We start from the raw sequence: 21,640 nt of genomic DNA, 5'->3' as shown, positions 1-21,640 counted from the left end.
GCTGATAAACGGCGTGATGGGAGGGGCTGATAAACGGCGTGATGGGAGGGGCTGATAAACGGCGTGATGGGAGGGGCTGATAAACGGTGCGATGGGAGGGGCTGATAAACGGCGTGATGGGAGGGGCTGATAAACGGCGTGATGGGAGGGGCTGATAAACGGTGCGATGGGAGGGGCTGATAAACGGTGTGATCCGAGGGGCTGATAAACGGTGCGATGGGAGGGGCTGATAAACGGCGTGATGGGAGGGGCTGATAAACGGCGTGATGGGAGGGGCTGATAAACGGTGCGATGGGAGGGGCTGATAAACGGCGTGATGGGAGGGGCTGATAAACAGTGCGATGGGAGGGGCTGATAAACAGTGTGATCCGAGGGGCTGATAAACGGCGTGATCCGAGGGGCTGATAAACGGTGTGATCCGAGGGGCTGATAAATGGTGTGATCCGAGGGGCTGATAAACGGCGTGATGGGAGGGGCTGATAAACGGTGTGATCGGAGGGGCTGATAAACGGCGTGATCAGAGGGGCTGATAAAGGTGTGATCCGAGGGGCTGATAAACGACGTGATCCGAGGGGCTGATAAAGGTGTGATCCGAGGGGCTGATAAAGGTGTGATCCGAGGGGCTGATAAACGGCATGATCCGAGGGGCTGATAAACGGCGTGATCCGAGGGGCTGATAAACGGCGTGATGGGAGGGGCTGATAAACAGTGTGATCCGAGGGGCTGATAAACGGCGTGATCGGAGGGGCTGATAAACGTTGCACAATGTTGCCTGTTGTTCTACATTGTCACTGTTTCTCAGAAAGTGCCCTCAGGCGATGACACTCAGAGCCCTCCTCACTGCAGGCCACAGGTGTCTCCCTGGAGAACTGCGGAGGGGCTCTACCGCACGGACCCTGCCCATGTCATGGGCATACAGAAGAATCCGCGCAGGCTTCCCAACAGGCGGGATCCTGATGAGGGACTGGTTCTTCTGAAGCAGGAGCAGCTGAGCGTGCAGGGAGGCTGCTGACCGTCCTGCCCTGTAGTCTTCCGCAGCCACGGTTGCCTTGAGCAGGCAGAAAGGAGAAATATTTGAAAATGGGACTCCTTGTGCAGGAACCCACATTTGCAAATGGGACAGGTCCACCCCAGAAGGTTGCTGAGCAAGCTTACATGTCTGGGACTGGCCTGTCCTGCTGTCCGAGGGGTCCTTTTTCAGGGCCAGGCTCAGTGGGGAGAGGACGCCGGGTGGGGCTGCCTGCACGGGTGGGCCAGTGACGGTTGGGCTGTCTGCACAGGTGGGCCGGTGCAGCCCGCAAGCGGACAGCCTGCCCGTTGGAACAAAGAGTCATCTAATTTGTTTGAAGTCCAAGTGTAAAGAGACACGGCAAGTTTAATACTGAGGGGCTGGCGTTCTTCAGAAGACGAATCCGGAAATAACTTCCTTCCTTAGAACTGAATCCTGCCTTACGATAGGAACTCGGTAAAATCTGTGAGCAGAAGACTTGCAAACTTTTACTCTTAACATCCTTGCAATGGCCATTTCTCCTTTTGGTCCACCTCTCAAGCTGCACTGCACATAACATGTTTCCAGCCCCAACGCAGGCTGCCGTGGGATGTGCCAGGTCTCGGCAGGTCAGTGACAGCTGCAGGCAGAGTCTTCCTCCCGGGTGATGCAGCTTTGAAGCACCTGCCATCGGCCGCCATCTCTCCTCATTTCCATTTCATATCGATTTAGCATTTGTGATTGTGTACCATTTTTCTTAAAGAAAACCCCTGAAGTTATCTGAGGCCCAGGCCCTGTGAAATGTGGACCAGAGTGGGAGCGGATCACAGGGAGCCGCCACCTTCTCCTAGAGTCCCCGCAGCTTTCAAGGGTGACAGCCCTGGGCGTGTTCTGCAGAGGCAGGAGGAGACAGTTTTTGAGGGCAGCAGGGCAGGGCGCTGATGGAGCCTGCCGGCCTCAGCCACGGACCCGTGGGGTCGCCTTCCTGAGGTCAGCACCTCCGCTCTCCAGCCACGTGGCCATAGGCCGGCTGCTGACTTCGCGGGTCCTTGGTGTTCTCATTTGGAAAATGGGGCATAAGAGCTGCTTCGTGGGGTCATGGGAATGTCAGAAGCCCCTGCCCAGCGTGTGGCACTGAGCATGTGGGTGGCTTTCTCCCTCTGCCCCTGGGCCTGAGTGCTGTCAGGAGTGTGACCAGCACCCCGTCCTTTTTGTCCCATGTCCTCCACCCCTACCTACGGCAACGGTCATCCTGTCCCCTTGGGCTCAAGATGGCCTTGGGCTTGCATTTAACCTGAGTGTGCCTCTTCCCAGGTGAGAACGCAGCTACACAGAAAACGACAGTTCCTGGAGAGGAGATTTGGCCTCTGACCTCTGCTCTGCTCCTGCCCCAGGGCCTTTGCCCGGGCTGCCCCTCCTACAGAAGGTTCTCAAGGCTCGTGGACTCCCACTGTCCTTGCTAAGACCAGCTCTGCCTGCACCCCACCCTGTAGGCTCCCTGCCTTTTCCCTGGGGTCAGGCTGTTTCCGTCCGCACTAGAAATGGGCCCTGTGCAGGCAGGGACGAGGGCTCAGTGGGTACCTGGCGTGGTCATCCCTGTGCAAATGTCAGTGGAGGGAATGAGCTCAGTTTTAATAACATGAGTTCTTTCTTTAGAAGTCTGCACAATGGCCCCGTCTTGTGCCTCTTCCTTACCACCTGGAATGGGAGTCTCATCGCTACACCCAGGAGAACAAACATCATGAGAACTGGGGCTGAGGAGCACAGCTGGGGGTGGACACGCAGCACAGTCACCGCCCTGGGGAACAAAGGTTCCCTCTGCAAAGCCATCCAGGCTGCCCTTGCCCAGCCCCAGGCCCTCTCATTCACTTGTTTGCTGCGCCCACTGTGCCTGTCTGTCTGCCTCCCCTGCTAGACAGCAATCCCCCTGAGGGCAGGGCCCGGCCATTAGGAGATGCTCAGCCAGTGCCACTGAATATCGGGTTAGAAAGTGAATGAGTCTGTTCAGGTGATAAGGAGCTTTGGAAATAGAAACGGTGATGGTTGCACAACATCGTGAATGCCACTGACGGGTAACTCAAAGACAGCTAAAATGGCAAATTTTATGTTATACATATTTGATATTCCATAGTTCATAAAAACCCAAAAGAAGGAGTGACTAAATGTAAAAAGTGTAATCTTAAAGTTAAAAACTAGGAGATTTTCTTAATGCCTGAGATAGAAAAGGATTTCTTAATAACTAAAAGCATAGAGAAAAACATTGGCAAATTGAAACAAGGCAACATTGTTAAAGTCACCATAAACCAATGGAAAATAAAAGCTGTGAACTGGCCAAATAGTAGTTACAGTGAATAAAATTGGAAAAGGATTGGCATCCACAGACTAAAGAAGTTCCTCGTAGCTGTAGGAAAGCAAAACACCAAAAAACAGGCACAGCTCATGAACAGGAGACTCGCTGAGAGGAGACCCACCGGGCCACGGAGACAGGGCACCTGCCGTGCTGGAGATGGCTGGGGTACCGGAGCTGCAGCGGGTGCCCCACTGGGGATGGATGCACCTCTCTCCCCTCGACTGAGGAAGGGAGCAGGTCTGACCAGGCCTAGAGCCCGTGACTGCCGGGCAGTCACACTGAATACAGAGACTGGAGGCTCTACTCAGGAAGGCAATTTGCAAATCTTCAGCGAGGGAAGCTGCGACGCTGAGATTCAGGAACAACACTTGCAGGAATATGCCCTGGAGGAACTGACACTCGAGAAGAATTTTTATTTTGGAATTGTGAGAAACTGAAAATGCCCATCTGCAAGGAAAGTGATAAATGAAGTGGAAGGAGTGATAAGAGTTTTGTACAGTAGTATACAGAACACTCAGTCGAGCCGGATGCGTGACCACGACTGCCCGCACCTGCTCCTGTTGGCAGCATCACCGCGCAGCCCAAGCCCGACAGTGGGATGGGGGTCACTTCAGAGGCCCTGCAGTAACTGTGTTGTGCAACCGGAGAGGAGAGACACGGGTTCTGGGGGACTTTGAAGGCGGCGCTTTTCAGCGGGGGCTCTGGATCTTCATAAGAGACGGAGTAGAGACGGCAGAGAAAACACCACTTGGAAAGAAGGAGCAATAGCAGATAAACCCTGTGTGGCTGAGCCTGGGGACACGGTGCACAGAAAGGGAACTGGGTGACCTGGTGGACCCTCAGGGTCTCACACGCCAGGCTGGGTGGGACTCGGGAGAGGGACTGAGAGGGGTGAGATGCTACGATACTTCACAAGTGTTCAATTATGACTTTAAATTTTACCCATTTAGTTTTGTTTTGACAATTAAATTACAGTTTTATATTTTTATTGTAATATTGCTTTTTTCAATTCATTTTAAATTTCAAAGTAAAACCATTTGCCTAATCATAAGTCAATTTTACTGCTAACAGCATTGATGGGCATCTGGTTTTAGCTTCAGTTCGCAGCCAACCCTTTCACTTTCAGAGTGAGGCTTCAGTTCATTGGCGCGGTTGTGTCTGGCGGCGTCAGCACCTCTGTGACAGGCGGCTTTTCTCCGGGCTTAGAGTGTCAGCGAAGGGATTATTTCAGGCCGACACTTGGCATGGAGAGTTGTCAGGCAAATGCATTTTTGAAGAGTTGGATTTGATCTCAATTATTCCATTTGGCTTTGTGAAAGGAGAGGGTTGGAAAACAGTTTACCCAGCTTCTGGCTCTGTCATATTTTCATTTTAAATCTAAAGGCAACGACACTGGCAGGCAACCAGCTCTCGGCGTGGACTGACACTTCAGCTACTCTGGGAAAAGCAACCTCATTCAAGCAAGCCAGAGCCTTAGTAGCAGCCACCCCACTTTCCCGCCGGGCTGGGCCGCGATGCTGACCCAGCGACACACAGCTCCCTTGTGTTCCCACTGGACACTGGCCCGGCGGCCGTGGCCTATAGAGCAGGCCCCTCGGTGCATGAAGCCAGCACAGCCCTGGAAATCCCGTGCAACAAAAAGCCTCTGTTCCACCCAGAAGAGCTCTGAGCAGAGAGGGCCCCGCCGAGGCCTGCCGCGATGGACTCACAGATGGGCGCCTGGAAAGAGCGGGCTTTCATTAGGTCAGCCCAGGGGTGGGGGGAGCAGACAGCACCGCTGGGTTTGGCTTGGGAAAGAGGCGCCCCGAACCCGGAGGAACTTCAAGAGTTTACAGGACGCTCAGGAGCCTCCTTCACTCTGCCTTTTCTTCACGTCCTAAAGTGCACGGAGCTGGTCTTGTTTCCAGGCAGTGAGCATTGGCCCAGGTGGGCTTCTCCTCTGCCAAAGACGGTCCTGAGAGGACCCCCGCGACTTAGGGCCCCCGCGACTTGGAGACCCCGCGACATAGAGCCCCCACCACTAGAGCCCCCACGACTTGGAGCCCGACCGCTTAGAGCCGCCATGACTTAGAGCCCCCCACTCCTTTGGATTTTGGGGAGTTGCCCCGCCAGCTCCCCGTCTTTGTGGCTCTGTAATCTGAGATGTCCGGATGGTCCTCTGATAGAAAAGCCCAGCCCTGCGGTTTCCTCTGCAGCCCACTGATGGGGGAAGTGGGGTCCTGCAAGGCTCTGGTGGGCCTGCAAGCTGGGCCTGCTGAGCCACAGGGGCTATTCTGATCACCTCCTTCCTCTCTACCCTATTGGTGAGGGGGACCCGCTGCCCTCAATGGCACCAGATGCCCGAGTGCCCAGCACCCAACCCTGGACAGCTGACAGCGACAGCAGGCCACGGTCACAGGTGCTGATGTGCGGATGGAAGGCGGCCCACTCCACGCGGGGACAGGGTGGGCTCTCAGGGGCTGCATGGCTTTGCAGTGGCCGCCCACAGGGTGAGGGGACCCTGGCTCTGTGGGGCTTGGGGCAGGGTGTCGGGAGAATCCTGTGGGCTGGCAGGGATCTGAAGCCCAGCGGGCTGAGGACCAGATGGGTGCTGCTGGTCCCGCTGGTGGAGGAACTGGCAGGGTGGGGAGCCTTTCCCCCTGGGGGACACATCCTATGAGGACAGCAGCTCCCAGGAGGCCTCCAGAGGCTGGGAGGCCTTTCAACGCGAGGATCTTACTGGCCACAGGTGCTGCTCAAACAAACGCTCCGAAAGTCTCAGCAGGTGAGAGCGCAAGTCTCAGTGCCGGAAACTGCTGTGCTGGGGGTGAGGAGGGGTGGACCCAAGGGCAGCCAAGGGCTTTGTGGGGGCCCCTGGGTCCCAGGGGCACAGGAAGAGCCATGCCCCACATCCAGTGCCCCCAGGTGTAACCCTCCTCCTCATGGCCCAAAAGGTTTTATGCATGGATGGGTTTTAATTGGGTGTCTGGAAGCAGGTAAAGTTGTGTCTGAGCTTGGTAATGAGAGGCAGGGTAAAAGGGAGGGACATCTTGGAGGTGACATGCCTGATGCAAGGTCTTTACCAAACAGAAGCTCCACAGGCCTGACCACACCTGACCAGGGCACAGGGCAGCCGAGGCCAAGGGACGTGTCCTGGTTTGGGGCCACTGCATGTCCTTGATCAAGGCATTGGGTGTTCAGCACCTCATCTTCCTTCTCTGCAAGGTGAGGGGCTTGGTCCCCCAAAACACCAGTGCATTTATGAATTTTAACTGTTCTACAAGGCTACGGCCAACATGTGTGCCTCCGAGGCTCAGCCTGAAGGCAACATGCGGGGAGCCTGGTGGAAACCAGCCCTGTGGCCGAGGGCAGGCGCATGCCGGGAAGTGCCCCTGTGCTGCGCTCATTAAGTTGTGATGGTGGCTTGTTAGTAGCTTGTTTTACTTCAAGATACTTCACTACATAAAGATTTTCAATTATGAGACAGATTGAATTGAAAACTGACTTTCCTAAAAACAAGGATTATTCCACATTGCAGAAATGATCCTCAGCTTCAAAGCTTTGTTTTTTAATGAGTGCACCCTTTAGGCATTTGGCACGTCTGGGCTCCAAACTCTTGTGTTCATCCTTTGCAAAACGCACAGTGCCTCATGTCTCTTTCTGAACCTGGTCTGGTGTGAGCAGTGAGGAGGGAGTGTCTCAGGCTCCCATGGGGCTTAGGATGGGCTCCACGATGTCCCTCAGCCCACAGAGACAGAGACGCACTCAGAACCTCCAAGCCATGGGTCTTGTCTGCAGCTGGGCCAGGTGGACTGCACCTGCCAAGGGAGCCTCCAGGGTGGGTGCTGGCTGGCCGGGCGCCCTCCTCACACACGAGGGCAGGCCAACTTGAGTGGAGCCGTGTCTGCATGCAATGCTGTCTCTGCCCCCAGCAGCTGAATGCCACCTGCTGAGCTAATATTTGCTGAACCATCGAGTCATGGATTCCTTCCTGACAACGTTGCTTAAGTGTTTATCCGAGCAAGAGCTTGGGTCAAGGTTGCCCTCGTCTCCCTGCCTCCCTCTGCAAACACCATTCAACTGCCAGCAGTGCCCTTGATGTCCCGTGTCCAGCTCCTCTGAGTGTGGTTTCCTGGCTTATAGTTGCCCAATGTACGGCATTCCTTGTGGTGAACCACGGCGCTGGCCCAGGCTTCTTAGATGTCGGAGGAGGCGAAGATGCCACGTCCAGCAGAAAGAGCTGCACAGTGGCGGCCGCGCGTCAGAACGGCAGCTGTGGGGTGGCTGTGGAGCAGGGCGCCGGCGGTGGGTTGTTTACCATGAGCTCTGCAACCAGTGGCTGTGTCTGGTTTTTTTTTCTTTAATGGAATGAAGCAAACACAGGAGTGCCATGTCCCTGCAAGGACACAGTAGGGGTCTGGGTGATTTAGGGCCCTGGTGAATTCACACCCTCCAGGACATGAAGCCCTGTTTTCTGCACCATTTTACTGATGAGAAGCTTGAGGCTCAGAGAGGCCACTGGAGCAATCTGAGGGGAGGCCAGATCAATGCTGAGCCCTGCGGGCCTCACCTTGCAGGCCACAGCCTCCCTTATCATCTCTCCAACCCCAGCCGAGGCCCTAGGTCCACCCCATGTCCGGGTCATGATCCAGGAAGGGGTCAGTGCTGATCTAGAGCCTGGCGACAGAGCCCCTGGCCCGAGGCCTCCAGGAAGGAGTGTATCTCCAGCTTGCTGCCCATTGGCTGAGGACAGCGGGCCAGGGCATGAATCCCACGTGCACACAAGTGCCGTTTTGCTCTGTGCTCCATGAACACAGGTGCCCCGAGCGCCTCCCGAGCGCCATGTGCAGAGTGGGCGGTGCCAGATGGGGCCCACCGTCGTCCACAGGGCTTGTGGAGGTGCTGCCGTGCCTCCCAGATGCCCTGTCTGGGCCTGTACCCCTTTGCCGAGCTGAGGAGGCTGTGTGCCTCTTTGGGAGACGCCTGGGAGGTCACGAGCACAGACTGTGGGTGGCCCAGAGCCAATGACTGACAGTGGCGGGTGCCATGGCCACTCTGGCCTCCCCAGGGCCAGCAGTGAGGTGCGGGTCACCGCCCAGAGCCCCCGGGGCACTGGCTGACAGGGACCCCCTCCTGACGCCTGGTCCTGCCCTATCCTGCTCGCCTCGCCCCTCACCCTCAGGTTTCTCCTGCAGGAATCCCCATGGGAGTGCTGGCTTCTGAGGGACGGAGCTTCCCTCCTGGTGGGGCTACAGGGTGAGGAGGGCTTCGCATGGCAGAGGCGGCAGAGGGAACGGTGCTGTGAAGGCCCTGGCAGCGTGAGAACAGGTCCACGGGGTGGTGGGGGGGTGTGGGGGGGCATTGGAATAAATGGAAGAAGAACCGATATGATACAATTTAGCGCTTTAAATTATGCACTTTTATGACATGGAATCGTCTTAAGAAAATACCACGTGACAATGAAGGACGCAGAACTGTGCGACGTCAGCCCTGAGTAGACGCGAACACACAGGAAAGTCCCGGAAGGCCTGTGGCCATGGTTTTCAGTTTCTTCCTTTCCCTCAATGCCTCTTCCAGTTTTGTAGGGTTAGCACGCATTGCTTTCATAAATAAATACAAAATAATAATGTGTGACATAGAAGGGTCGACTTCTTGAAATGCTGAACTCAGGTAACTGTTTGACTCTAAACTGGTTTCTGGAAATGGTTTTCCTGTTTCTCATGAACTGCTCAGGTGGGCAGAGGCCACTTACAGTTGGCAAACGGCAGAGGGCCTGGGTGTGGAGCTGTGGCCCAGGCTGGTAACGGGGAAGTTCCTCTGATTCGGGGTGAGGTTGTTCCCAGTGCATTTCCAGGCACACCCACCTCTCTGAGTTGCTGAAACCTTTGCGCCTCCTCCTCAGGTGGAGCCCACACTACACTCCCCTGTCAGCTCAGGTCATGTGTTTTTTACCTGGGGTGAGCAGGGCCCAGCCCACCGCGTGGGTGAGAATTCGGTGAATTCCCTGTGTGCGGGTTTCTGCGTGCCCCAGGTGCGTGCAACAGGGCCAGGTGCTGTTTCACTCACAGCCGGGAGCTCCATGGCCCTGGATGGTAAAAGCGTGTTTCTCCCCAGGGCCTGACTCTGCCTTGAGATGCTGCCTTCCTCTAGGGGCCTCTTGGAGTGTCTGGCTGGGTCCCTGCGTCCAGCTGTGGATGAGAGAGCTGGGGGCTCAGTGGACAAGTGGGGGCGTGGTGGGGTGGGAGAGAGCGCCGGGGAGCGTGGCATCCTTGCCCCCTATCCTCCCAAGCAGGAACAGTCATGTGGTCATGTCTGAGTGTAAGGGCACAGAAGCCAGTGGCCCCGTGCTGTGGGAGGGAGTTGGCTTGGCCAGCACGCTGCCTTGTTGCTGCACTGGTGCCTGAAGCATGGCTCCTGATTGGCGTAATAAATGCCAGCTGCCATGGGGAAATGTCTCTCAAAGTGTGTGCATTGCTACATCCAAGAACAAGCTACTTTCTAAGACAAAAGGAGCATATCCCAGGCATTTTAGCAGTAATTGGTCTCATATCTATTCCTATTACATCTGCAGTGACTTCCTTCACTGAAGGCTGGAATCCCTGAAAGTCATCCATGAGGATTGGAATGAACCTCTTCCAAACGCCTGTTCATGCTGACACTTTGACCTCCTCCCATGAATCATGAATGTTCTTAGTGGCATCTAGAATAGTGAATCCTTTCCAGAAGGTTTATAATTCACTTTTCCCAAATCCATCAGAGGAATCACTGACTATGGCAGATACAGCCTTAAAAAATGTATTTCTTAAATAATAAGGCTTGAAAGTTGAAATGAGTCCTTGGGCTGTGGAATGGGTGTTGTGTCAGCAGGCATGGAAACAAGATTCATCTCCTTGTTCATTTCTATCAGAGCTCTTGGGTGACCAGGTGCATTGTCGGTGAGCAGTAATATTTTGAAAGGAATCTTTTTTTCTGAGCGGTAGTTCTCAACAGTGGGCTTAACATAGTCAGTAAACCGTGCTGTAAACAGACATGCTGACATCCAGGTTTTCTCGTTGCATCTATAGAGCAAGGCAGGGTAGACTGAGCATGGTTTTTAGGGGCCCTGGGATGTTCAAAATGATCCATAAGCATCGGCTTCCAATGAAAGTCACCACTGCACCAGCTCCTAACAAGAGCGTCAGCCTGTCTTTGAAGCTTTGAAGCCAGGCACTGACTTGGCCTCTCTGGCTAGGAAAGTCCTAGATGGTGTTCTTCCAATAGAAGGCTGTTCTATCTACATTGAAAATCTGTTGTTAAGCGCAACCACCTTCATCAGTGATCTTAGCCAGATCTTCTGGATGCGGAAGGTAACTTGCTGCAGCTTCTCCATCAGCATCTGCCGCGTCACCTTGCGTTTTTATGTTATGGAGACGGCTTCTTTCCTTAAACCTCATGAACCCACCTCTGCCAGCTTCCACTCTTCCTCTGCAGGTTCCTCGCCTGTCTCAGCCTTCACAGAATTGAAGAAAGTTAGGGCCCTGCTCTGGACTAGGGTTTGGCTTAAGGGAATGGTGTTGCTCTTTTGATTGTCTATCCAGAAAACAAAAGCTTTCTCTGTATTAGCAACAAGGCTGGTTCACTTCCCATCATTCATGCACTCTCTAGAACAGCACTTGTGATCTCCCTTAAGAACTTTTCCTTTGTCTTCATTACTTGTCTCACTGGTGCAGGCCTCGCTTAGCTTTCAGCCTATCACAGCTTTCAACCTGCCTCCCTTGCTAAGCTTAATCATTTCTGGGTTTTCATTTAAAGTGAGATGTGGTGGCTCTTCCTTTGAGCACTCTGCGGCCATGGAAGGGTTACTAACCGGGCGAATTTCAATATTGTTGTGTGTCAGGGAACAGGAACGCTTGGGAAGAGGGAGAGAGGTGGGGGAACGGCTGACTGGAGGGGCAGCTAGAACACACCAAACATTTATTAAGTTTGTGTCTTATATGGGTGCAGTTCATAGCACCCAAAACAATTACATCGGTAACATTGAAGATCCCTGATCACAGATTGCCACTGCGTATATAATAATAATGAAGAAGTTTGAACTGTGGCAAGAATCACCAAAATGTGACCCAGAGCCACGAAGGTGGCACACGCTGCTGGGAAAACTGCACCCGTGAAATTGCTCCACGTCGGTTACCACAAACCTTCAATTTGTAAAAAAAGTAACATCCATGGAGCAAAATCAAGCAAAACACCACAAGACAAAGTACACATGTATAGCTCTCTATAGATCTACATTTTAAAATACATAGATCTATATAATTTATATAATACTTACATAATATCTCTATATAGTATATATTAGGTATGCAATATTGATTATACAGGGCTACATGTAGATCTATAAATTATATACATAGCCAATATTTTAAAACATATAAGAATGACTCTTTATAATGGCAGAAGACATAAATGTCCCCTCCTTTTCTATCTATGAATCTGGAATCTGACAGAGAAACCAACCCTCACAAGCTTTTGTCGTACGATGGGCCTGGCTTCACTGAATCTGCATCTTACATAACACTTACTGCCAGCAGGACCTGCCTAGTGACATTTAGCTGCCCTTTGAGTGGGCTGGCACCAGACGGAAATTGGACATAAGCTTTCGTGAGAGATTGTGTGCAGTTCCTGAGCTTTGTGTTACCAGATACTGTCTCTTCTCAGATGAGGGTCAAATTGAAATTTCATTACAGAAACCACCAGTCGCCACTGTTGAAGTTCAGAAGCGGTCCACCTAGTAAGGAAGGAGACCACTACTACTCCTGCTGCCCACCTTGCCTAGTTCACAAGACAGGAGGAAAGAGAGAAAGCAAAGAGTTGGAAAGAAACAAAAGTAAGATAAATAGCTAGACGACCTTGGCACCACCACCCAGCCCTAGGAATTAAAAAATAATAATAATAACATCAACCCCTGACCTAAACTACTTGTGTTATCTGTAAATTCCAGACATTGTATGAAAAAGCATCGCAAAACTCTGTTCTGTTAGCTGATGCATGTAGCCCCCAGTCACGTTCCCCACACTTGCTTGATTTATCATGACCCTTTCACGTGGACCCCTTAGAGTGTAAGCCTTTAAAAAGGCCAAGAATTTCTTTTTCAGGGAGCTCGGCTCTTAAGACGCAAGTCTGCTGATGCTCCTGGCTGAATAAACCTCTTCCTTCTTTTGTTTTTTTTTTTGAGACAGAGTCTTGCTCTATCACCCAGGCTGGAGTGCAGTGGCATGATCTCGGCTTACTGCAAGCTCCATCTCCCGGGTTCACATCATTCTCCTGCCTCAGCCTCCCAAGCAGCTGGGACTACAGGTGCCCACCACCACGCCCAGCTATTTTGTATTTTTAGTAGAAATGGGGTTTCACCATGTTAGCCAGGACGGTCTTGATGCCCTGACCTCGTGATCCACCCATCTCGGCCTCCCAAAGTGCTGGGATTACAGGCATGAGCCACTGCACCCAGCCAAACCTCTTCCTTCTTTAAGCTGGTGTCTGACAAATTTTGTCTGCGGCTCGTCCTGCTACACTGGGATAGCCTTTCCTGGATCCATGAGATGAGAATTCAGTGAGTCAACTTTCAGGGTAACAGGATTTTAAGACATCTTCATTTATGTAAAAGAAATCCCATTCACAAACATTCCATTCTCAGTAACTGTGTTAATTGTAAATGACTCTTGTACAGTCACTAGGGCAGGCATCGCAAAAACATTGGTACCTCGTTTTCTCATTGATAAATATGCATGAAAGTCGTCTGTTTCAGCGATGCAGACAAAGATACAATGTTCCCTAATCCAGATTACATCTTTTAGCCTGATTGATGGATTATCACTAATTAGATTTATTCTTAGTTTTGTTACATGCAAATTTATCTCAGTGAAAAATAAACTCAGCTAAATACTGTTCTTTACTTGCTCTCTTGGATAATAAGAATGTGGAGGGAAGGGTGAGGTTGCAGTGATGTGGGGATAAGGGGAAGGCGGAGGACAGACCTGGACCTGGCAGAGGAGGAAGAGGAGGAGGACAAGGTGAGAGAGGCCCCTCATCTTCCCTGGTGTCGTGCACGCGACCTCAACTCTCGGCTCCTGTGGTCTGGGTGGATCCTGGGTGCACAGAGAGCCTGGGACAGAGGTCCCAGGGACAGAAGGTCCTTGTTTCAGAGGATCCAGGGTGAGTCTGCAGCGAGTTTGCAGCAGCTCACCCAGCACGTTGGGGGACGGCAGGGCTGGCTTCCTTTCTTGGGTTGCAGCTTTTCCAGGTCATGACATTGGCTCACTGAGCACAGCTCACACAGAGGAACGGCCAAGGCTCCAGGAACACAGCTGGGCACTGGGTCATTCCGTGTTTGGGAAAATATCTTTCTTTTCACAAGGAATGTGGCATACATGCACACACACACTCAAACTGATTAACACACATATACGCATAAACTAATAAACACATATACACACGTGCACACTCACATCTTTACCAACATATAAACATGCATACACTCACACACACACACACACATATGTAGAAATTCATAACAGACACACATCAACACATGACCATACATCTACAAACTTATAAACGCACACACACACACCCCAGCAATACACGTGTGTTAATCTGTTTGTGCTACTATAATGAAATGCTTCTTGCTGGGTAACTGATGAAGAACAGGTTTTTTCCTTGCACAGTTCTGGGGGCTGTGAAGTCCCACATCGAGGCACCAGCCTTAATCCACCCTCCGCCCTCATGACCTCAGCTCCTCCCAAAGGCCCCACCCCCAACACTGTTGTACTGGATATTAAGGTTCCAACACATGGATTTTGGGGGACCCATTCAGACCATAGCAACATTCATACACACAAACTCTTACCCTTGAAAATTAAAACCCTCACACTGAACTTAGGTCCCGAATCCTCCTCTCTGTTCCAGACTCCACTCAGCTCAGCCTCAGCCCCAGGACTCCTCACTCCCGGGGAGTTCAGTTCCACGCAGCAGCTCCAGCTGGGCCTCCTCGCCCGGAATGGGCTGGGTCGCTTCAGGGCCTCAACATGCTCGGCCATCACCATGCTTTAAGGGGTCTCAGGAGGTAGCAGGATGCATCGTGCCATTGGTCACGCAGGCTGCACGCTCCTCAGCCCCTAGAGCAGCGGTCCTAAACCACACTCTGTGCCGGCCGCAGGCCGGGTGAGCACAGAACAGAGGCAGCTCTCGGGACGAGAAGGAAGCTTTCTGGAAATGCCTCCCTGGCTGAGCCTGGTCAAGCGGCTGTGAGCCCACACCAGGCAGCTTCCAGGGCCCAGGAACTGATGCTGCATCGGGGACCCCTCCTGTCAGGAGGCTGATGTGGCCCCACACGCTGGCTGGCCACGTGTGGGAGGGTCCCTGGGGGCTGCTGCCTCATGTCTCTGCCTCTGCTTTTCTGGAGGACAGCCCCTAGACAGGCTCCTGAGATGTGACCACTGCTGCTGCTCCCCTCACTCACTGGAAGCGCATGGTCTGGAGCTCACCCCAGAATCCTTGGGTGGTTTTCACCCACAGCCTGTAGAAAAGCCACATGGATTCAAGGCCATGCCTCTGCACCATGTCCTCTGTCCCTGAAGGCAGAGGGGACTTGGAGCTGGCCCCAGCATGGCCATCCCAGCTGTGCCCAGGAGCCACCTTCTCACACCCAGTTGAGGGCCTGGTAAAGCAGCACCCCCAGCAACAGCTATACAAAGAGCCCCTCTGGCCAGCCCTGCCCCCCACCTTTCCTTGTGGAGGGTCCTCAGGTCCAAGGTCCTCAGGGGTTTGCTAAGGCCCATCGGGGGCCCTGCTCTGCAGAAGCAGTCTCCTCTTGTGGACAAGGCTACAGGCACTCACAATGCCAAAAAGCAGCAGAGCCTACAGGCCACAGAAGCCACGAGCCAGGGCAGCTGCAGGCACTCACCTGGTGACTGGCACCCTGGCCCACCGGCATCCGAGATTCTCCTCCGCACCTCCCCCTGTCCTCCTCACCTCCCCTATGTCCTCCTCACCTTCCCCCACAACCCCATCCTCTGGGCTGTGACTTCCCACCCTCTGGGTCCTGGCACAGTGTCTGGGCTCCCAGAGAGGGGTGAGGTTGAGAGAGGCTGACAGGCGTCTCCGACATGAGTCAGCCCATTCAGTTCCTTTTCCAGGGGCCACACTGAGTCGGCCCATTCGGTTCCTTTCCCAGGAGCCACACTCGAAGTCACAAGAGCCTTGACATGTTGCGGTGACCACCTGCTGCTGGGGCTGACTGGCTTGTGACCCTGGCACCTGGAGGCCTGTCTCAGATCCAACCCATCCTGCCCACCACATTTTCTGGACAAACCCTTGTCCCCAGGGAGACAGTGGCTACTGGTCCCTGAGTTTCTCAGGGAGCTGGGCCTGCCCCTTGGGATCTGGAGGCCCCTGCAGTGTGGGGAGGAGGGGCCACTCCTGGTGTCACAGGGGAGGGAGCTCAGCAGGCAGGGGAGAACCTCGCAGAGGCTCGGAGCTGGGATGGGACGGGCGACGTGCGGCTCTTCAAAGGTGACTGTGGCTGTTTGTTCATTTCAGAATATCCCTTAAGCCAACCCTCCCCAGCAGGTGAATTATAGAATCAACACAGTGCTTGAAATATCTAAACCTTTGAAGAAATCCCTAAAACGATGACATGAAAATATTAAGTTTATTTTAATCAATTCTGCTAAATATGTGGATGGATAGAGGCCATGCTTTAAGACAACCTCCAGCAAATTAAGGTGAACAGTTCTGCAGAGTAATGAAGATCATGCCTAGAGTATACCTCCGAGGTCCTGGGAGTCCTGGGCACAGGCGGGACCCAGAGGACAAGTGTGAGTCCATCCACAGGCGGGTCTGTGCGCTGGTGAACTTAGTGCAGGATGTTCCCGGTGTTGTCTGGATTTCCAGGCTTTGCTTTGCATCTTGCCTCCCTCTGGCCCTCTTGCTCCCGCCCTGGCTCTGGCTGCCCCTCCATGCAGCGCGCCCGCTGTCCAAGGCTCTGAGTGGGGCTGCCTGGAAGAGGAGCCCAAGGCCTCCTCACCCCTCCTGGAGCCGGTAGCTGGGGGTCCCACCCAACATCGCCCTGTGGCATCTGCCCAAACGCCCCATGGGCATCCTGCCTCCCTGCACCTGGTGAAAGTTCTGTGGGAGGCGCTCTCCATTCCTGCCAGGTCTTTATCATACCATGCTCTGGGCAATGTTTTTGTTAAATAAGATAAGGTGAGCCCTCTCCAAGTTACCTGTCCTGCAGGGTGCAGGGTGGCGACTCATGCCCAGGCGAGTGACCTTCACCAGCCTGTCCTGGATTAGCCGGTGACTATGCAGGACATCCGATTGTGCAGCTTAGAGCCAGAGCTGCTGTGCAGGGTGCTGCCCCTGAGCCATCCCAGCGCATCCTGGCGTGGAGCAGGGTCACGGCTGGATTAAGGGGAAGGTGAAGTGGGGTCAGTGCCCTGCCCCCTGGACACACAGCGGGGGGCTGCTCCTGGGCACGGCCTTGGGGCGTGAGGTGCAGCTGGCTACACACACTGGCCAGGGGAGGACCCCTCTTTGCCTCCACACTGCACGCGCCCTCCCTGGTTTTCCTGCTTTTGCTTCCTGACCTGTGTCCAGCACACACCCTTCAGCTGGAGGGCAGAGGAGCCCTCTCCCGAGTAAGGACTCACCCAGGCCGAGGAGCCCAGGTGGACAGCAAGGTTGCCATGAGCCGGGACCGTCCTGAGTCCAGTCCAGTCCCCCCTCGGGGCATGTCAGCCTGGTGGGCAGAGCTCTGTGCCCTTGAGGCCCACCAGGTTTGGAGGCTGGACAGGTGAAGACACCCCGGTGCCATGTGGCTGAGCGGACGTGGCAGGCAGAGCGAGGACGGAGGGAGGGGCACGTGCTAGTGCCAGAAGGAGGCTGCCCATGGCCAAGTGGCCGACACTGGTCTTCCCAGCCAGCATGGAGAGTGCCACAGGCATCGGGTGGCCCCTGGGGAACACAACTGGCCAGACAACGGGCTGAAGCCAGGGAAGGGCTGGGCGCCTGCCAGACCACCCTGGCAGTTCCTGTCACTGTGGCCTCCACTGCTGCATACTGGGCCCCCACGGTGCCATGACCATGGCCATGGCCAGCCCCGGAGGATGGCCAGGGGCGGCCCACACTGTGGGCTCATGTCCCCTGTCCTGGAGGCAGCAACCGTGTGCCGGGACCCACCTCAGGGTAGGCTGTGGGGGGCAGGGGGGCAGGGCTTTAGAGGCAGGTCGAGGGACCCACCTGGCCTCCAGACACACACTTTGGGGAATTCCTCTCGCTCACTGGCTTGTGTGGCTGGGCAGTCTTGTCTGTGTCTTGCCGTATGGGACAGGACCAAGAACCGTGGGCACCAACTCACTGTCAGCCAGCCACCTCCCCGTAGCTGGCGGTGTAAACCTGACCGGAAGGCACCAGCTGTTGTGATGCCCAGAGCCAGGCTCAGGAGGCCTCTCCACCTTTCTCTTGGGCTCCCTGTGCAGTGCAGCCTGACTCTGAAGGGGGCTGCAGGCACGGCTTTCCCAGCACCCACAGCCCAGCTCATTTTCCCTGCCTGGGTGATGCAGGGTGTGTGTGGCTCTGTCTTTTTCGGAAGCTTTGGTGCTGGCCGATTCAGCTCATCAAAAAAGGCTTGAAACACTGGTTTGGGAGAGTGCCTGTGGACCTCCCCTCGGACTAAAACAGCAACTTGGGGGTTTAGCCCTGTCCCATTGATCCCCAGGCCTACATGTTCTCCTTTCTTCCAGTGGCGGTCTAGGGGATTAGAGATTATTAGTTCTAGTGGGTTACAGTGACCGGCAGCACAGGAGAGATTGGCTTCCCCTTTTTGAAGGTGAACTGGGTCTTTTTTGTCCTTTTTTTAAGTAGCCTAAATAACACATGGCCAATAGGCACAATTTTCACAGATCCTTGACTTATGACAAACATATTTATTTTTTACTGTGTAGCTCTTTTCCTAGTTAAGAGAACTCCATTTTAATTCTAGCTTGTTACCATTAATGGCTGCACAAGCATCAAATTTTAAAGTTACTTGTTTGGGAATTTCTTTTTTTCTCTTCTAGTTACTATTTTACTTGTATCACCAAGGAAACGACCAGTTTTTTATTTTAAAAACGGTGGTTGCAGGGGGCTTGGATGGGTTATAACACCCACCAGATCGGTCATTTCCTGGGCTACGTACCTTGTACTGTAACATTATACAAACAAGTTCCTTTTAATGTTCCTGTACATTTATAATAACTATAGAATGAAGGGGACCAGCCCCTCCACACCTGTGGGTATTTCTCATCAGGCAGCATGAGAGACTGAGAAAAGAAATAAGACACAGAGACAAAGTACAGAGAAACAAAAGTGGGCCCAGGGGACCGGCGCTCAGCATACAGAGGACCCGCACCGGCACCGGTCTCTGAGTTCCCTCAGTATTTATTGATTACTATTTTCACTATCTCAGCAAGAGGAATGCGGCAGGAGAACAGGGTGATGGTGGGGAGAAGGTCAGCAAGAAAACATGTGAGCAAAGGAATCTGTGTCACAAATAAGTTCAAGGGAAGGTACTATGTCTGGATGTGCACGTAGGCCAGATTTATGCTTCTCTCCACCCAAACATCTCAGTGGAGTAAAGAGTAACAGCAGCATTGCGGCCAACATGTCTCGCCTCCGACCACAGGGCGGTTTTTCTCCTATCTCAGAATTGAACAAATGTACGATCAGTTTTATACTGAGACATTCCGTTCCCGGGGAAGGCAGGAGACAGAGGCCTTCCTCTTTTACTAATTCTACTCAGCACAGACCCTTCACGGGTGTCGGGCTGGCGGATGGTCAGGTCTTTCCCATCCCACGAGGCCATATCTCAGTGGGGAGAAACCTTGGAGGGTACCCGGCTTTCCTGGGCAGAGGTCCCTGCGGCTTTCCGCAGTGCACTGTGCCCCTGGTTTATCGAGAATGGAGAATGGCGATGACTTTTACCAAGCGTACTGCCTGTAAGCATTTTCTTAACAAGGCACGTCCTGCACAGCCCTAGATCCCTGAAACCTTGATTCCATACAACACAGGTTTCTGTGAGCTCAAGGTTGGGGCTAAAGTTACAGATTAACAGCATCTCAGGGCAAAACAATCGCTCGGGGTACAGATCAAAACGGAGTTTCTTACGTCCTCCTTTTCTACACAGACACAGCATCAGCCCGATCTCTCTTACGTCCTCCTTTTCTGCACAGACGCAGCACCAGCCTCATCTTTCTTTTCCCCACATTTACAAACGCCACAGTGAAGAACTCTGTTGGAAACACATTCAGGCTGTGAAAAGAACTCTGTGCCTCAAGTCCTTTCATTTCTTTGCCGGAGTTTTTTTGAGGCAGATTCTAGAATTGCTGAGTCAAAGGGCAAATGCCATGTAGTTTTGTTAGACGCTGCCAAATCCTCTTCCATGAGGCTGCAATGTTCTGCATTCCACAGTGACGTATGAGAGTCCTTGTATCCCACCGCTTCATAAACAAAGCATGATGGCACATCTGCACGTTTACCAATCACACAGGTGAGAAATTTTATCCTAGTTTCACCTTTGTTTTTGGTTCGCATTTTTATGACCAGCTTTTTTGTGGTGTAATGCACAGAAGGTAATGAACACACTCTACCCACAAGCTTCTTCCTGTGCCTTTGGAATCTGCCCCTGCCAGTCTGCAGGCAACCACGGATCTGCTTTCCGTCACGTAGGAGGCATTCTCGACACCCTCTGTACACAGCATGTGCTTTATTTGGCTTCTCTTACGCAGCGTAGTGACTTTCGGATTTATTCAAGCTGCTGCGTGTGCCAATAGTCCACTCCTTCCTAGTGCTGAGGCCCCCATCACATGAGCACAACTGTTTCCTGTGTGTGATGTGGTGTTCTCTGGCTGTGCACTGCCAAAAAAGACATCATTAAAAAAAAAATCTAAATATAATGTAAACCCTGCCTTGTCTTAGGAAAAGTTTTTCTGGCAGTGGCTCACACCTATAATCCCAATACTCTGGGAGGCTGAGGCAGGAGGACTGCTTGAGCCCAGGAGTTTGAGACCAGCCTGGGCAAGATGGTGAAACCCTGTCTCTGTAAAAAATATAAAAATTAGCCAGGCATGGTGGCTCACGCCTGTAGTCTCAGCTCCTTGGGAGGCTGAGGTGGGAGGATTGCTGGAGCCCCGGAGGTGGAGGTTGCAGTGAGCCGAGATCACAGCACTGCACTCCAGCCTGGGCAGCATGGCAAGACTCTGTCTCTACCAAGAAAAAAACAAAAAATTAATAGAAGAAAAACAAAGGTTTTTCTTACCAAAAATACACTTTAAGGAACAAATTTATCATATTAAGTTGGTGCAACAGTAATCGTGGCTTTTACCATTGAAAGTAATGGCAAACACCACAATTACTTTTGCACCAACCTAATATTATTTTCTAATGACAAAATTGGAAATAATTGTCATTGTTCCTAAAAAGAACAGCCTAAAAATAAAGCAGCAGCCCATTTACTTCTATGCCAGTTCTTTTAGTATTTGGTTATTTAAACTGGTGGTCCCTAACCTTGTTGGCACCAGGGACTGGTTTCATGGAAGACACTTTTTCCACGGACAAGTATGGGGATGGTGGGGATGGTTTGGAGATGAAACGGTTCCACCTGAGATCAGCAGCATTAGATTCTCATAAGCGGCGCATAACCTAGATCCTTCACATGCACAGTTCACAATAGGGTTCCACTCGTATCAGAATCTAATGCCACCACTGATCTGACAGGAGGCGGAGCTCACACACTAATGCTCTGGCGGGAGGCGGAGCTCACACAGTAATGCTCTGACAGGAGGCGGAGCTCACACAGTAATGATCTGACAGGAGGCGGAGCTCACACAGTAATGCTCTAACAGGGGGCGGAGCTCACACAGTAATGCTCTGGTGGGAGGCGGAGCTCACACAGTAATGCTCTGACAGGAGGCGGAGCTCACACAGTAATGATCTGACAGGAGGCAGAGCTCACACTGTAATGCTCTGACAGGAGGCGGAGCTCACACAGTAATGATCTGACAGGAGGCGGAGCTCACACAGTAATGCTCAGACGGGAGGCGGAGCTCACACACTAATGCTCTGGTGGGAGGCGGAGCTCACACAGTAATGCTCTGACAGGAGGCGGAGCTCACACAGTAATGATCTGACAGGAGGCGGAGCTCACACTGTAATGCTCTGACAGGAGGCGGAGCTCACACAGTAATGCTCTGGCGGGAGGCGGAGCTCACACAGTAATGCTTGGACAGGAGGCGGAGCTCACACAGTAA

The 21,640-nt window shown here is 53.0% G+C and overlaps 1 protein-coding gene across 1 annotated transcript in view; it reads right to left on the bottom strand.

Annotated features, from left to right (window-relative positions):
• Positions 1-16,763: 16,763 nt before the first annotated feature.
• LOC101124208 (succinate dehydrogenase [ubiquinone] flavoprotein subunit, mitochondrial-like) overlaps positions 16,764-21,640 on the bottom strand; it is a 31,031-nt gene continuing 26,154 nt past the window's right edge. The window contains exon 9 of the mRNA XM_055367844.2: positions 16,764-20,246. Coding sequence (XP_055223819.2) covers positions 20,112-20,246 — 135 coding nt within the window. The 3' untranslated portion in view covers positions 16,764-20,111. The remainder of the gene's footprint in view (positions 20,247-21,640) is intronic.

The sequence above is a fragment of the Gorilla gorilla genome, chromosome 19, assembly GCF_029281585.2.
Source record: "Gorilla gorilla gorilla isolate KB3781 chromosome 19, NHGRI_mGorGor1-v2.1_pri, whole genome shotgun sequence".
NCBI classification, from domain to species: domain Eukaryota; kingdom Metazoa; phylum Chordata; class Mammalia; order Primates; family Hominidae; genus Gorilla; species Gorilla gorilla.
The sequence above is the reverse complement of the archived record's forward strand: the minus strand, read 5'-3'. Positions and strand labels throughout refer to the sequence as shown.